Source organism: Tamandua tetradactyla, chromosome 8 (assembly GCF_023851605.1).
Source record: "Tamandua tetradactyla isolate mTamTet1 chromosome 8, mTamTet1.pri, whole genome shotgun sequence".
NCBI lineage: Eukaryota > Metazoa > Chordata > Mammalia > Pilosa > Myrmecophagidae > Tamandua > Tamandua tetradactyla.
The window spans coordinates 87,423,509-87,440,263 of NC_135334.1; the positions used below are offsets into that span (position 1 = coordinate 87,423,509).

General features: G+C 44.4%; 1 protein-coding gene across 1 annotated transcript in view; it reads left to right on the forward strand.

Annotated features, from left to right (window-relative positions):
* The first annotated feature begins 7,785 nt into the window (after positions 1-7,785).
* The window catches only part of PARVA (parvin alpha), a 160,068-nt gene continuing 151,098 nt past the window's right edge, over positions 7,786-16,755 (forward strand). Inside the window, exon 1 of the mRNA XM_077114014.1 lies at positions 7,786-8,043. Coding sequence (XP_076970129.1) covers positions 7,908-8,043 — 136 coding nt within the window. The 5' untranslated portion in view covers positions 7,786-7,907. The remainder of the gene's footprint in view (positions 8,044-16,755) is intronic.

Below are 16,755 nucleotides of genomic sequence, written 5' to 3' on the forward strand. Positions count from 1 at the left end.
ATTAACACGGAACGCTTCAGTCCCACGGGGCCACCTGGAAGGATTCACCTGGGCTGAAGATTGGATTCGAATGGGAGCAGGAGTGAAGCAGGCTCACCTCAGGTGTACTCTCCCAACAAAGAAAGCTATTTTCAGGGCTGGGGAAGGGAGGGGGTGTGGCCTACCCTAGCTCCTCTGGCTTTCTCACCCAGGGAAACCTGGTTTTGTGTTTCATTTGCTCAGCAGGAGTGCTTCCTTCCACCTGGGTCTGGCTGCTTCTTCAGCTCTCACTCTCTCAGAACCAAGTTTTTTCTTCTTCTCTTTTGAACGCCAGCACGTACAATTTTGTGACGTGTGAGAGCATAATACAGTAGAATTGCTACCTCAGGTTAATCAAGTGGTGGGTCCCAGAAGTTCCCATCAATTCACAGACTTCCCCCCATTGTTTTGTTTACTGATGCAATATTTGTAGATTCATTTCTCCATTTAGTATCAACAAAGAATGCACATCACTGCAGATGAGAGCTCGTCTTGCCAGCATGAACACACTGAGTGCAGCACTCCAAAGAGCAGCCAGCCACCTTCGATGGTGCTTTTCAGGTTTTCCTTGGGCCCATTCCAGGGCTCACCTGTGCCCTCCTGTGGCCAGGGCCACAGACCCTCAGCCTTTCTTTACTCCTTAGCTGCCACTCTACTGTACCTTATTAGCCTTTGGGTCATACTCATTCCCTCTCTCAGCTCATTTCTAGAAATTAAAAAAAGAAACCCACTGCCATCTCAGCTTCCACAAGGAGCCTGTCTGCCCCTGATCAGCTCAGCAGATGGTGCACTGCCCTCATGGGCCAGCTGCAGTGGTAAGTTCTAAGTGCATCACCCCATTTAGTCCATATAGCAAAGCTCTTAAGATAAACATGACCCTTAATTTTAAGTGACAAAACTGAGACACAAAGAGGCTAAGTAACTTATCTACCTAAGATAGTCCAGCTGCCAAGTGGTGAAACTGGCATTGGACCTGGATGTCCATCTCTGGAGCCCGGGCCCTACCCGCCAGGCTGCATGGCCTCATTTATGAAGTCCCTCCAGACTGGTGCCTTGTGCTTGTCTGTTCTTCCCTTCCTTTCCTTTCCTTTCCTTTCTTAGATCTGTTCCCATCGCCACCCATCCCTGCTCAGGGAAAATCTGGGGATGTAAACCCTTGCTGCCACTGTGAAGTTTCCTTCTGTGCTACAGCTATATATATTCTAATGTGAAAATAATTGTTTGAGACATTTAAGTTACCTCTTCTCTCCCACCTCTCACAAAAATCTTTCAATAAATGTGATAGTCTAGGAAGATGCCTCTTGTTTATCCTGTGTGATCAAGTACCCCTGACAATCTGTCATGGACCCCAGGGGGATTTTTTTGCCCCAAATTGAGAAGCACGAACTACATAATCAAATCCCCAGTCCCAAGAGTAGGGAACCAAGAACACAGGGCTGAGGAAATGGGAGAGGAAGGAAACAGGGAGTGTTTTGGAGACCAGCTGAGAGTGAGGTGGCTTTTGCAGCAACTTAGGCAGACTGTGCAGAGGTGAGGGACGGTGCAGCGGGTGGGGGGAAGGGCAGGGAAGGGCAACAAATACTAGAAAACTACTTTTATATATATGACAATTTATACAGTATAAACAAAACTTTAAGGGGTCGTTTAAAAACAGATCCATAACTCAAGAAGGAACCAGTAAGTGTAATCATTCTAAACACAGCACTCATTCAGGGCTCTGACTCCCACTCTGCCACTGCTCACTGAGTGACAAGGAGCAACTCAGTTGTGCCTCAGTGTCCTCATCTGCTAAATGGAGCTACTACTCCTTTTCCTTCCACCCTCCCTCCCACCCTCCCTCCCTCTCTCCACCCCAGATCTATTGCAAGAGCTAGGTCTGCTGTGCATAAGCTCTGATTTTAAAATGAGATTGGCTAGAATATGACTATAATTGGAATGGCCATGGCGAATCTCAAGATGTTTGAATTCCAACAGCAGTAAAAGAGCTAGATATTTCAAATTTCAGCAGAATGGGTAAGTATGGGTAGTTCCTACGAGAGGAAAGGTAAACAGTGAATGAGACTAGAAAACATGTTCTTGGAACATTCTCATCTCTCTGATTTCGTCTTACTAGTCTGCGTGTGGCTCCCTTTTGAAATCCTCTCTCTATACTGGCCTCTGCTGACCAAATGTCTAGCTTCTTGTATACCCTTTGGACCAACAGTTCCTTTGGTCAGAAGAGACCACCTGGCCCTGGTGGTTTGGTTCCATCTCATTGTTAGATATGCTACTTCTGATCCTCTTCCCTAAAAGGAAACTTAGAAAGTATGACTAACTGTAATAACTTCCCCAGCAAAGATGGAAGCAGAGACTCTTCCAGGCCGCACACATCTGGAGGTGGGGTTTGGGAAGAAGGTGGATTACAGCAGTAACAAAGAAGACCTTGCTCCCCAGACCACACTGACCTAGAAAGGGGGAAGGGAGAGGAAAATCCAGACCTTGGGCATAACCACAGAGGGCTCTGACATGGACAAAACACCCTATAGAATTACTGGGACCCCAGCTCTTCTCACTTGCCGGGTTGAGTCTGCCATGGATCACATCTGCTCCTTTCTGTCCTCTAACGCTTGGTCCCTGCTGCTGTTCCATTGCTGTGTTCTCTCTCAATTCTTTCGTTAGGTGATTCATGTAGGAGTTTCTGATTTGGGAGTTTTATCTCTGCAATTGATACTCAGATATCATGCCAAGGTGAAGAAACCCCTCTATCAATGTTTATAGTTCATTATTAGACTTCTGAAGGGAAAAGAAGCTACTCACCTCTCACAAAGGACTCAACCCCATTGCTGTATCTGAGGCCATTAGAGTGGCACCATTCTGTGTGATCCTCAGAAATGTCCCTGCCCTTTGTCCACTGTATCACAAACCAAGGGCAAGTTCTTCCAACTTCCCAGATGCATTTCCTGCCCACCAAGAGAGGCCCTCACTGCCTGACTGCTGCCATCTGGGCAACCATGCCCAAGCAAGAGACTCCTGGAGGACATCCTCATTGGGTGGCCTAGCCTTCTAAGGCTAGTATCCCAGAGTTTGCAAGAGGACGTGCACACGAGGCTTCTCCCTGAAGACCCTCACCTGAGAGGTCATTTCGTCACTCACACATACCTTTTATCCTGAGAACACACCTTACTTTCAGTGATCAAACAGGTTCCCAAGAGGCTCTAGCCGGTTTCTCTCTTCCCCCTCCTGCTTTGATGTGTCTAAAGAACCTCTGATTATTGATCACAGGCTAGTACCTTTGTAAAATTCTCCTTGTGATCTGCTGGGTCTCCCACCCATTTTGTCCCTTATATGGTATTCACACTTGGGAAAGTTACCTTTCCTCAGCGAAAGCCTCCTGCAGTTTGAATTTTAGCTTAACTTGATTTGTGATGTTTCATTTACTTTTATCCTGGGTTTTTAACCTATACAACAAAAAGATAACAAACCAAAAAAACAATGGGGGGGAAGGGAGTAATACCCCAATATTTAAAAATTATCTGTTCTAAAATTGATAGAGACGGGAAGTAGATTATTGGTTACCAGAGCAAGGGTGGGAGGTGGAGGGAGGGAGAGGGGATTATTGCTCAAAAAAAAGCAATAAGGTAAAATCAAAAGAAAAAAGAATAAAAAAAAGAGTTGCCTTAAATATGACAGATATAGAGTTATGTATATAATTTATGAAGTTTGTCTGAATAGAGTACATAGACTCCAGTTTTTCTCCATTTCTTGGCTATTATAGTTACTCTTTTACTGTTCTTTTAATGGTTATCCTAGAGATTACAACAGGATTCCTTGACTAAACAAGGTCCAATATAAATATTATTACTTTTAACTTCTTCCAGTCAATGCCTGGACCTTAGAACATTTAACTCCACTTAGTGGCTTCCCACTTTGAATGTTTTTGCTTTTGTGTATTTTAATTTGATATATATTTTTTATATGCTTTCATATAAAAGTCACCAAGCTTTCATTTGGAATCATTTTCCTTCAGACATACCCTTTAGTATTTCCTTTTGTCCAGATCTACTGTTAACAATTTTTCTCAGTTGTTTTTGTTGTTCTTATTATTGGTGAGCTGAAAATGTCTTTATTTTCTCTGTCTCCTAGAGTGGAGACTTCTGGAGTCTCAAACTATAGCAAGGGATTGGGGTACTTGCCCCCCTCCCAGTTTAGTGGCTTTGAACTCTTGTCTGCTTACCCTTGTGAGATTGGCAACTGCCCTGCTCAACTTCTCAGATTCTCAGCTGACTCTTCTGAAATTGGTAGATACCCCTAGGGGGAAAGTGGTCCCAAGAGACCAAGATCTTGGTCCTCTATGTCAGCTGGCCTTGAAATTCAGCAGCCTCACAGCACGCATTGATTTCATGAGCTGTCCTTAATATCTAACCTTAGGTAAGATCAAATGAATGACTGGGTAAAAAGGGGTCATTGTGCCTAGTGGGGCCATAACTATACAATTTAGATAGGAAGGGTGCAAGTTCTTCTTTGGTGCTCATAAAAAAACAAAAAAAAAAACAGCATGTTTGTCTCTGTTGAAGCAAGATTTAGATTCCCTCTACTTGAGTACCAGGTCTTCAGCACCTGATGCCTTCAAACATATATTTCATTTAAATATCTCATTTAAACGTCTAAACAAAAAAAAGGTCTACTAACATCCATAAGGATTATAAATGCATAATATCTAAAGAGAGTATATAACCTGTGAGCAAGCAAGAGCAATTTAGAACAGTGCTTCACCAACGGGCTATGGGGAAAGAACAATCCATCACAGACCAATTGTAGAATACAATAAAAAAAATTACTGGAAAAAAATTGAAGATGTTCAAACTATAACCCCCCAATTTTTATTATTAGAGGAAACAGACATAAAATTGCATTGCTAAATTGCTCACAGCTTATTTGTAAAGTTTCTAAATGCTCTCAATTTCTATATTTTTTTCATTGCAGACAAATAAGTTTGTGAATGGATACTGGTTTGCAGTCTACACTCTGTACTTTCAGTAGCACTCACTTATAATTCACCATCTATTACACATTGGCCTTTGAAAAGAGATCAATAATTACTTAAGAGGCAGAAAGGTTTGCATGACCAGAAACCATTCACATGCATCCAGGTTACTATCTATGGTCTTCTCTATGTTACTGTCCCACTGTCTTCAACCGCATGATTTTTCGAGTCCAAAAAAAACTCTTGCTCAGGAAAACAGAAGTTGCAAATAACTTTAACTTTCCTCCCAAATCTCACTGAAATGGACACAAAAGGGTTTGACTTTTCAATAGATAGCATTAAAAAGATTGTTTAATCTGCCAAGCTTTGGAAAGCCTTGCCTCATTGTGCCTACCGATCCTAAACTATTACGTCAGGATCCCCAGCTAACCCTTATCAGGCACCACCCTGTTGAAAGACCTGCCGTAAAATAGTAAACCAGACCTCAAACCTTATAAATATGCCTACTTTGCCCTCCCCTACTCCAGGACACTATGAAGACTCTGTCAGGATAGTGCTTTCCCTGACCAAGGTGCATGATAAACATCGTTGCTATGCTCACAGCTTATTGTGCTGATATTTTCTGGGAACCAGAATTTGACAACTGAGACTTCCTTTTTGTTCCACCGTTCAGTCTTGCTCAGTGGTGTTCACACTTTGCTGTGCATAAAAATTACTGAAGAGGGTTGCATATGCAATAGCATGCATGGGCAGTTCAAGTGATCTCCATTGGTAGTTTTGATGGGTCTATATTTCAGGCTTAGCCCAGCATACAGATAGCAACTGGTAAAGAATAGAGAACCAGAGAATGTTACGGTTGGTTCCCAAACACAAATGTGCAGACCAGCTACATCAGAATCCCCGGATACAATTCCTGTTTAAAACACCTCTCCCTTGGTTCCTCTTGAGATCAACTGACTCAAAACTTGTACAGCCCATGAATGTTTACAACATGGGCCTCCCCATGTTTACAACAACCTCCCTGGGGGATTGTGATACGTAATTAAGTTTAAGAACCACTATTCTGTTTCTCATAGCTTTTGAGCCGTGTGGCTTCGTGATTCCCTAACAAGTGTTCCTAGGGCTGGAGATGCAGATTTTGGAGACATCTGTATACATCCAACACGCTGAGTAAGAATGATTACTGATGAAGTCAAGATCAAAACAATTTTATTTTGGCTTCTCACCATCACTTTAAGATTTATCAGAGCGGTGACTGGGGCAGGCAGGAGAGGTTGTCCTGATTTGCTCCTGGATGAAAAATTTTAGCAGACCTCATGACTTCTCTGCTCTCTGTCAGGTAAGAGACATCAACTAAGGTATATTTTTCAGAAAGGCAGAATTAGGACTTTCAAGCAGAAATGAACACATACTCTGCTGAGAACCTACTGACCATCCTGTGTGCTGAATTTTCGATCTAGTCAGAACTATTGCTTGTCAGTTTGCCAATTAGCTCAAGTCAAGACCGATGGGTTATTAAAAGTCTTTAGGAACATCTCCTGGGAAGGAAGCACAGTTGATCCTTAGAGGAACTGCAAGACAGGGCTGGGAAGAGATTCAAGATTCAGGCAGCTACTCTCCACAGTTTCCCATTATTCAAGCCACATGGCTTCTTGAGCACACACCTTTGCCCCATTCTTTTGTTTCCCTCTGACTTTCCCTACTCATCAGCAGTCACATAGCTGAAAAACAGACAACCTCAGTCTTGACTACACAATCCCACAGCAAAGGGTTCAACTTCCGACAACAGTCTCCCTAGTTCAATTCAAACTCTTGATTGAGATGATTGGATTGGCTACTTTCCAGCCAAAAATTAACTCCCTTTGGGTCAGGTGTTCATTGTTCAGTCAGCTGTAGCTAGAGGTCAGGAGCCACACAGAGGAAACTTAGTTGCCAAGGTGCTGAGTGAGTGTAGGAAAAAGAGCCAGACAGAAGAGCACAAGTGATAATTTAAGATGGGTAAGCACGATAAATTGTGACTTTGATCATTTTCCAGTATGAGTCCGTGACACACTGTGGCTCCTGGGATTCCCTGATGACTAGCCCAAAGGAACCTGGCTGTCACTCTGTTGCTTTTATTTCGGCAGGGTAGGTTTGGGGGGGGTGCCTCACGGTTGTGCCCTCCTCATTCACATTTCCAACAACATTTGGGGTCGTCCTTTGGACAAGCCACTGTGTTACTGGAAATGGGGGTGATGTGCAAAAATAAGAGGTCTCAGCCCTGCTCTTTTGACCTTAAAACTTCTCAGTCTTAGGTGGGGTTGGGGAAGGGGAAGTTGACAAGACATGGAAATCAAATTACAGGAACCGGATTGGGGCAGTAGCTTTGGTGGGGACTAAAGCTTATACATTTTGGCTCACTAATTATTCCTGGATCTGGCTCACACTCTTTGGTGGGGACAAGATATGAGCCTAAGAACTGTACAGGCACAAATCCAGGGAAGAGGAAGCTGCTCACCTTAGTTTCAAGCAGCTGGGGTGGAGACACGGTGAGATGGAGCAGCAGGTTGGTTCGTTCAGTAATCACCGAACCCCTGATTTGTGCCAGGCTTCCAGGCTCAAGCGCCCCCAGCCTAGGGGGTTACACGTGTACATAAATAGATAAGGCCGCCTGTCCAGTAAGGGGCAGATTTGGGGCATCATCCTTGCTGTGGGCAACAAACAGGCGCGGGCCGGCCTGGGACGCAGGGCCCCGGACGCACAGCTCCTTCCAGGGCGGAGGGAGGCGCGAGGGAGGGAGAGAGGGAAGGGAAAGGCGAGCGCGAGCTGCCTCAAATGCTTGGAATAATTCCGCTTCCGTTTGGAAAGCCGCAGACTCAGTCCCGCCGGCGGCCGCCCAGCGCCAGCTCCGCGTTCCCACCGGCCCGCGGCTGCCCGCTCCGTCGCCATGGCCACCTCCCCGCAGAAGTCGCCCTCTGTCCCCAAGTCCCCAACTCCCAAGTCGCCCCCGTCCAGGAAGAAAGATGACTCCTTCTTGGGAAAACTCGGAGGGACTCTGGCCCGGAGGAAGAAAGCCAAGGAGGGTGAGTGCGGCCGGGCCGCCCTGGCAGCCTAGCAGGGAGCGAGGCCCAAGGGGCCCGGGCGCCCCGGGTCCGGGCGGGAGCGCGCCGCGGATGCCCGGCGCCGTGGGGGCGCGCGGTGGCGCGCGCGCGCTTCCCGGGAACGTCGCGCGGGAGTGATGCGCGTCCTGCTCTGCGGCCCTACGCGCCCCCTTGGGTGACGGTCGCGGCTGCCCCACCCGCGGTCTCCCGGGCGCTGCTTTCCTCGGACTGGCGGCGCCCAGGTGGAGCAGAGCGGGCCTGGGATCAGGCAGTCGCCGCAGCTGGGCTGGGGCCGGGCGCCGCGTGGCCTGAGGGCCCAGGAGGCGGCGGATCTTGGAGGTGTTGTGCGGCCCGGGAGCCCAAGCCGGGACCCAGCCCGGAGGCGGCGTTTTCTCGTAGGCCCAGGTCCCCGCCCTCTCCGCTCCCGAAGGCTGGCATTTCCCAAGTTTTGGCTGGAACTTTTCTGGGCGCCGTTTCTCTCACCCTTTGCCTTCATTGGCCCACGAGATCAGATCGTTCCTAGGCCTGCTGAAGACCGGATGCAGCGTTGGCCTCTGGATATTTTGTCCTTGCCCAGGCCCTAACATGATTTTGTTAATGGCGATTATCATCAAATGTTTGTTGAATGAATGAGTGAAGAACTGGCTGCCTTAGCTGTACCGTGCAATAATCAGCTCACACCTAAGAAGAAAACCGTGTTAGACCATGGCCGGTGACCTTTCTGTGAACCCCTTTTTACTCGTGCAAAAAAAACCATTTTTTTCCCACTAGGGTGAACTGAGGGGATCTTTTTTTTTTTTCTAGAACAGTTTACATGTGAATTATTTTGTGCCATGGGCAGAGTTTGCATCCTGGTTTTTTATTTGAAAAATGAGGTGAAAGTTTTCAAGAAAAACTAATGATATGTGTGTAAATAGAAGTTGCTTGGTTAAAAAGGTTTTTATTAGACTGCTTGGTGGTTTGAAAATTGGAATTTGGGGTGGACCACCTATTTGAAAGCTGTGGTGCTGAGATATAAAATAAGTTGCATGCTCTCTAGTTATTTTAAGGCATAAAAAAGAACTTCAGTGCTGAGAATTACCCAACTTGACATAGAGTTCAACTTCTACTCTTGAAATTGAAGTGGGAAGGACCAAAACACGTCCCCCAAAATGTTTTCCCCTAATTTGGTTGTTTTGGCAAATCATTGTCTGAGTAGTATACAGTTAGTGGCAAATAATGAAATCCTGACCTGGAAATGCCCCTTCTGTACCATCATTCTAACACTTTTCCTACATTATCACTGGCATGGGGTCATCCAGCCTGAGACTGTGCAACTCAGAATTACCAAAGCTCATGACCTACCAAGAGAATTTACCCTACTTTAGAAAAGTTTACTTTATATTGAGCCAAAAGTTGGTCTCTCTGTTAACTACTGCTATTCTATTCTCGAGGCCAGGAAGAGTTTGATGGTGGCCATTAACTTTTTTAATTTGGTTGGCTTGTTCTCTGCAGTCTTCTCTTCACCCGGCCACATGTCCTCAGTTCCTGTAGCCCTTCCTCATAAGACATGATGCTGAGACCCTCTGGCATCCTGTTTACTTCTAAATGCTCTTCATTTTCAGTAGGGTCCTTGCAGGAAAGAGAAGGTCAACTTAGCTGGAATTTGGAAAATAATTTGTTGTAGGAACTATGTATAGAGGTGTGGGCAGAGTTAGGAGAGCCAAGAAGGGATGCTGAGGCACCTAGTGGCTAGCAAGAGGGGCAAGCCCATAACCACCCCTAGGCCTGAAGAGACAAGGGGAGAAGACCAGAACCCATTGAGAGCTGGAACTCTGGAGGAAGGGCTGCCCAGCAGGAACTGTAGTTGTAGAGGGACACAGACACTGTCAGAAAGGTAGAGGCAGAGCAGGGATAGAGCAGTGGGAGAAATACTTGGTGTGTTCTCTTCTCCTTGCCCTCACATCTCCTGCTGGTTATTCCCATGGGTTGAACCCGGTGGGAAGCCACCTAGGCAAAGGAGTCTGGGTGATGTAATATGTAGGGACCAGCTCCCTTGGGAGCACAGCAGAGCAAAGAATGGATCATTGTGGGGGAGAGGGTGGGCAAAGTGGAGAATACCTTGCAGACCCTCTCATCATGAGCTGCCCAAGAGGTCCACAATAGTACATAGTAGTCTAATCCAACCAATCCTGATTAAAACAGGGCTGTCACCTCCTTCGTTCTAACATAGACTCTGCATTCCATTAATGCAGCTAAGGTTGCTTTTTTTTTTTTTTTTTTTTCCTGCCAGCTACAACACAGCATTATCTTTTGTTGGACTTGCTGTCAGCTTACTCAAAGACATTTTTATATTATTACTAAGCCAGACCCTTCCCTATCTTGGATTTACTCAGTTGGGTTTTTGGAACCAAGTAAGTGTAAGGTCCTTTTTTTAAAATCCCTGTTATATTTAATTGCTAATTCCTGATTCTGTCATTTATCTGATCCAAAGGATACAAACTGGTGAATGCCTCTTCCAAAGGGGCCCTGCCATCACCTCCCTCCAGCTATTTGCTGCTGCATGGTGATGGTTGTGAGCCCTGTCAGAGTAGACATCGGGGTTGGTCTGAAATGATCTGCTGTCCTGAGGGCATGTTAGATCCTATCAGTATGCTTTCCCTGTCAAGGATCCCCTAACTGCCACTTCAGTAACAATAAAGCTGGGTTCTTGCTCTGTCTGGGTCTTGCATAAACTCACATGTCTGTGCTTTGCAGAAACTACCTTCTTCCACCTCTTCCTTTCTTCATTATTCCTCAAGATCACTGACATTGGTTCTATCCACAAGTTATCCCAGGGCTCTGGATAGAATTTCCCTAGGCCCAAGGATTCTCATTCATTAATTTGATGCTTGCTGTGTCCCACAAAGACAGTTAGACATAGTGCATGTAAGTTAGAACATGTAGGTGGATACTTCCATATAAAATATGTCTTCCTAAGAATACATGCTAGAGGCCATAGAATGACGATCTCACTTTTAAGAATACATTAAAACTAGTCATCACTCCTGTGTTTTGTTAAGAAAACATAATTTTAGGAAGGTAAGAGAGAATAAGGGATAAAGGCATGGTCTTTGGGACCACACTCATTTGGGTTTGATTTCTGGTCTACCCCTTATTTATTGTTATGACATAAGACAAGTGACTTAGCCTTTTTAAGCCTCTGTTTCTCCAGCTGTAAAATGGGAATAAAAAATTCTTTGTATATAGGCTGTGAGGTTTAAATGAGATAGAGTATGTAATGTATAGCATGACACAAGTAATGGTAGCTGTTGAAATTGATGTTGTCTTTTCATTTTAGATTGCAGAAGATTCTGTACGTTCTGTGTGAAGTTTAGTAGCCCCTGACTATACAAAGCCCCATTTTGGGTACTTTTAGGAATTAGGAAAGTTTTGCAAGTCAGATTCTCCTGTTCCCCAAGATGTCACATTTCAGCATTTAAGAACTATCTGAGTCCATATTTATGAGTTATAGCTAAGTGACTTTCCTTTTTTTCCCCCATGAGTCATCTCTTTTTGGGTTTTCAGTCCCCATTTACTCTCTTTCTGGCCCTTTTGTGTAGGTTTTTAGGCTAGCCTTTCAGATTCTAACTACTGAGGCACACTTTTCATCCTTCTTCTACCAGATCTGTCTTCAAGACTTGTCATTTCCAGGAACACCATCTCTAATTGTGTCTGCTGATGCTGCCCCAAGTGAAGTCAGCAGAAATGGTCATGCCTGTCACTTATCTATTTATTTATTACCCCCAGAGTTCTGTATTTCATCCAGTGCCTGAGGTGTCCAATGAGGACTTTGACTTACTACATTTTTATAATAATACTGGTACTTACCACTTTGGTTCTTATTGGCCCTCCAGGGTCCCAAACACTGCTCATTGGTTTTGTAACAGATTTATGATTTCTGGAATAAACTGAGCCCTCAGCATTGGGGTCATCAGCCCTTTTCTTTTCTCTAATCAGCTTGCATTTTCATTTTTCAAAGTACCTGGTCCAAACCATCAGAACTCAAGTCCTTCCCCAGACCTTGAGATAGAAAATTGAGTATGAGATATGAGTTCCTTCAAGTTTCCTTCACTCCCTGCTAATCCCACCCAAATCTACATCTCTCCTTTCATGCTTCCTTCCTGTCCTCATCCCTTCCAAGGAGATCCCTTCTGCCCATTCCTTAACAACTTTCTCCCAGAGTTGGCATCATCAGATATCCCTTTTTTTCCATCCCTAGCCTTTTCCTTGCTGCTCTTTTTCTCAAGCATTGTATAAATATGCTTGAGTCTTTCCTATTCAAAGAAATCCCTTGATACTGGTTCCCACTTAAGCCACCCCCATGTCTTTCTTTCTTTCAAGGCTAAAGGTCTATGAAAGTGTTGTCCATACTGGCCTCCTCTTTCTTATATCCTAATCTCTGTCCACTCTTCCCATAGTTGTACCAGTTCTTTAGTGAGTGTCTACCATGTGCCCAGCACTGTGCTGGGTGCTGGGGATATAGGAAGATAAAATAAAACAAAAATCCCTGCCTTTGTGGATCTCATATTCTAGAAGGGGAGATGCATAATAATAAATAAGCTAAATCAGTAAAATATATTTATTTTCTGAGAATGGTAAGTGCTGTAGGGCAAAATAAAGCAGGAAAAGAAGAAATGGAGTGTTGTGAAGTAGGAGCTGGTTGACAATTTTAAATAGGATGGCTGGAGAAGGCCTCACTGAGAAGGGCATATTTGTATGAAGACCAGAGGGGTAAGAATGAGAGCCGTATGTATATTTGAGAGAAGAACAATACAGACAAATTCTAAGATCCTGAGGCAGGAGTAAATCTGCTGTTTTGACAACCAGCAAGGAGGTTAATGTGACTATAGGAGAAAATAAGCACAGTTGTGGGAGGTACTGAGGGCCCAGGGGTAATTCAGGTGAGGGTAGAAGAGATAGGGCAGGGCCCTGGAGGCTATTGCAAGACTTAGACCTTTACTCTGAGTGTGAAGATGGGGAGACTTTGGAGGGTTTTGCACCTAGTGATAGCATTATCTCACTTCTGTTTTACCTGGATCACTCTCCTGGTGTATTAATTGACTAAAAGGGGTGAGGGTGGAAACCTCAGGAGATGGGTTAGGAGGCTGCCCGTGAGAGAGAAGGTGGTTCCCACTAGTCAATAGGAACTTCCGTGGTTGAGGTCACCAAAATCCACTCTCTTCTCTTCAATCCTGATTCTGCTGGGCCCCTTGGAGCTGCTTAACAGTGTTCAGCTTTCCTTTTTCCTTAAAACCATCTTCTCCCTTGACCTCGTCCTCCCTGAATTTATACCCTGTGTCTCTGACTACTCTTTTTAAGATCTCTTCTGAGGCTTTTCTTATTCTGTTTATACCTGAGTAGTGTTTCCTGGGAATTCTGTTTCCACCTGTGTTACTCTCTGTTTTTCTTTCTTTCCCCTGGGTTATCTCAGTTACTTGCTTGGATTCAACTACTATCTACTCATTGATAATTCCCCAAATCCAGGTCATAAATCTAGATCTTTCCCCTTTAGTCCAGATGTATATTTTCCAGTGTCTTCTGGATTTGTCGCAAGATCCTCAAACTCAACATGCGTGCAGTGGAATTACTATTTGTCCCACTTGTCCAAATTGCTTCTACTTTTCCACCGTCCCACCAGCTGCCTAAAGTAGAAGTGTTGGAGTCGTCTTCTGTTTCAGAGGGCTGGACAGTAAGTATTTTAGGTTTTGTGGGCCCTACCGTCCCTGTCACAGCTACTCCACTCTGCCCTTGTGGCTCACAAGCAACCATAGACAATATGTAAACAAATGGATGTGGCTGTGTTCCAATCAAACTTTATTTATGAACACTAAAATTGGAATTTCACAATATTTTTCACATCATGAAATATTTTGCTTTTTTTTTCCCCCAGCCCTTTAAAAATATAAAAAACATTCTTAGCTCATGGGCTGAACAAAAATAGATGGCAGGCTGGATTTGGCCCACTGGCCATGGTTTGCCAACCCTTACCCTATTTCATCCCTCCTATTTAATCACTGGTCATAAAGGCCTGTTATTCTACTTTCTCAAAATCATTGCTTTAATTCAGGCCTCATAAGTGCTCTTTTGTCTTGTTTTTGATGATTTATTTTGAAAAATATATCCTCTTTATTTTCCACCTGAAATATTGCAGTAGATACCCAACTAATTTTCCTATTTCTAGTCCTTTTTCATTAAATCCATCCTTCATCTTTCTGCCAGTAGTGTTTTTTTTTTAAACACAAATATAATTCCCCCATTGTCCCAGGATACATTTCTTAGCATGGCATTCAAGGCCTTCCCAACTATGCCTTAGTCTACCTTTTTGGTCCTTTCTCCTGTATTTCCCTTCCAAGAAGCCTCCACTTCAACCACACCAAACCACTCTTCATTCGCCCATACATCCTGTTCTTTCACATGTCTTTCCTTTTGTACATGTTATTTCTTATGTCTGGAGTGGCCTTCTTTCCATTTCTACACAACGATATCCTATTTATTCATTAAGACCCAGCTCAAATATTCCCTTCTGCAGGAAGCCTTCCATAGCTCCCCCAGGTAGAGTGGAATGCTCTCTAGAAGGAATTCTCTGTGCTCCGACAGTGCTTTGTCCATATATATATATGTGATCACACAGGCCGCCTTGCATCACAGCCATCTGTAGGTGTGCGTGTCACACACTGTGCTGAAAATCTCCCCTCACAGGTCCCTTGCTTAGCATAATATTTAGCATACTGATAACGGAATTTCTATGAAATGAATTTCCCTTCTTTTACCTCGGTGAAAATATCCCACTGCTAACTGTTGTATAATTAGACGAATCTCTTCTCCTTTCTGATATTATTTGCCCATTAGTAAAATCAGGGAATTAGACTAAATAACCTCTTGGGTCGCTGCAGCTTTGCTCTACTATGATTTCTGAGATCTCATTTCACCAGGCTTTTCTCAGATTCAGCTTTTTTGTCTGCATAGGGTGGTCTGGGAATTGCATCATCACAAAGGCGTCTTTCTTTCCTCCACTAATGAAGGCACCTTTGTGTCGGGAGGAGGAGATGGAGACCAGGATAAATGGGCTCCAGCCCAAGGACACCTCCGTATCAGGCACTGGTCTCCTTGTCTCACAGAATATCTCTGTTTGGTTAACAAGCACAGTTCATAATTAGGTTTTCGCCATTAGTATAGGAGAAAAGATGAAACCCTCATCTGAACATTTGGTAGTATCTAAAATCTCCACTCCCTGTCATGGGTAAAATAAAACATTTGGGGCAAATCCTACAATGATATCAATAATAACATAATTAAAAAAATAAGATGTTTTTTAAAAATGTGAATATTCTGTCAAGTTTTCGATATGTTTTGCAACCTGAATCAGCAGAAAATCTCAAGGCTTTGCCCGGGACCCACAGCCCCCAGGGCGGTGGCTTAGGTCCAGGGCTGTCTGTCTTTCATTTCTTCTCTGGTAGCTCCTGGAGCACAGGTGTTGGGTTTGTTCTGCTTACATTTGTATTCCCAGGTGCCTAGCATGGTGCCAGGTACTTAACAGGCGCTCCATTAATGTTTCTTAACTAACTTTCTGAATCATCAATGGGCATCTCATTCCCACTGAGGGAATTCCCAGGTTACTCCAAATGCTGCTGTAACCTCGGGAGAGTCTTCTGGTCCCATGACTCCATCCGGCTCTCAGCTTCTGGCTGCATATGGATGTGTGTGTGCGTCTGTGTGCCTGTGTGTGTCATATAAACTTGTCCTCCACCCACAAGAATCTCTTTACCCTTTGCGGGCAGACATCAGTCAGTCCTGGTACATGGCAAACACACAGAGGCCCCTAGACCAGAGGTTTGGGTCCCGTGGTTTGTGGGGAGCCAATTGCACAGTGGTACAGTGAGCCTACAAGGAGGGTACCCACTGGCCAAGGGTGGTGACTAGACAGAGAATGGAGGCCTATTTTCCTCTAGAAAATCTTGCTTAGGGGAAACTGCTTTGCACATATTCACTTCAGAGTGCTTAAATGAAGCACTTAGTGAAATACCCTTTTACTATTGAGTAAAATGTGCAGACCAAAACTGTACAAGAGAGATTCAGAATTCCTTAATCCCCCCAAAGTCTGTCCAGTTTCTCCTGCCCCACCCATCCCTTCCTGCTCCATTTCCTCACTTTGGGCACAAAGCTAAGGAAATCTGAAAATCATACGGGGCCATGGCAGCTGTCATTACCTTTCAGCATGACGGTCCCAAATCTATTCACACACACACACACACACACACACACACACCCCACCTTACCGAAAAATACTTAACCAGAAAAGAGAGACAGCATCAGGGTCATACCACATCTTCGTTGAGCTCTGCTGATTGCAGCTGCTTAATTTTTATTCAGACCTGGGACAAATATTTACCTAGTGTGTGTATCAGTGTATCACTCACCCAAGATCTAGTTCTTTAAGGATTTCTTAAGCTATTCTGATTGCGAAGAGCAGGCCAGCCTGCCAAGGCCTTGGTAAACCAACTTTGTGACTTGTGTCATTGTCTGTACTTCCGAACAGCTTTAGGGAAATGTTAGGCCATGGAGAGAGTAGTAGTGAACTTTCTCAGTTTAAACAGAAATCTCCTTGTATACTCTCTTGGGGAAAAGAATGAACCCAATAATTTTTTTTAATAAAAATTTTTCCTCTTCATGGTA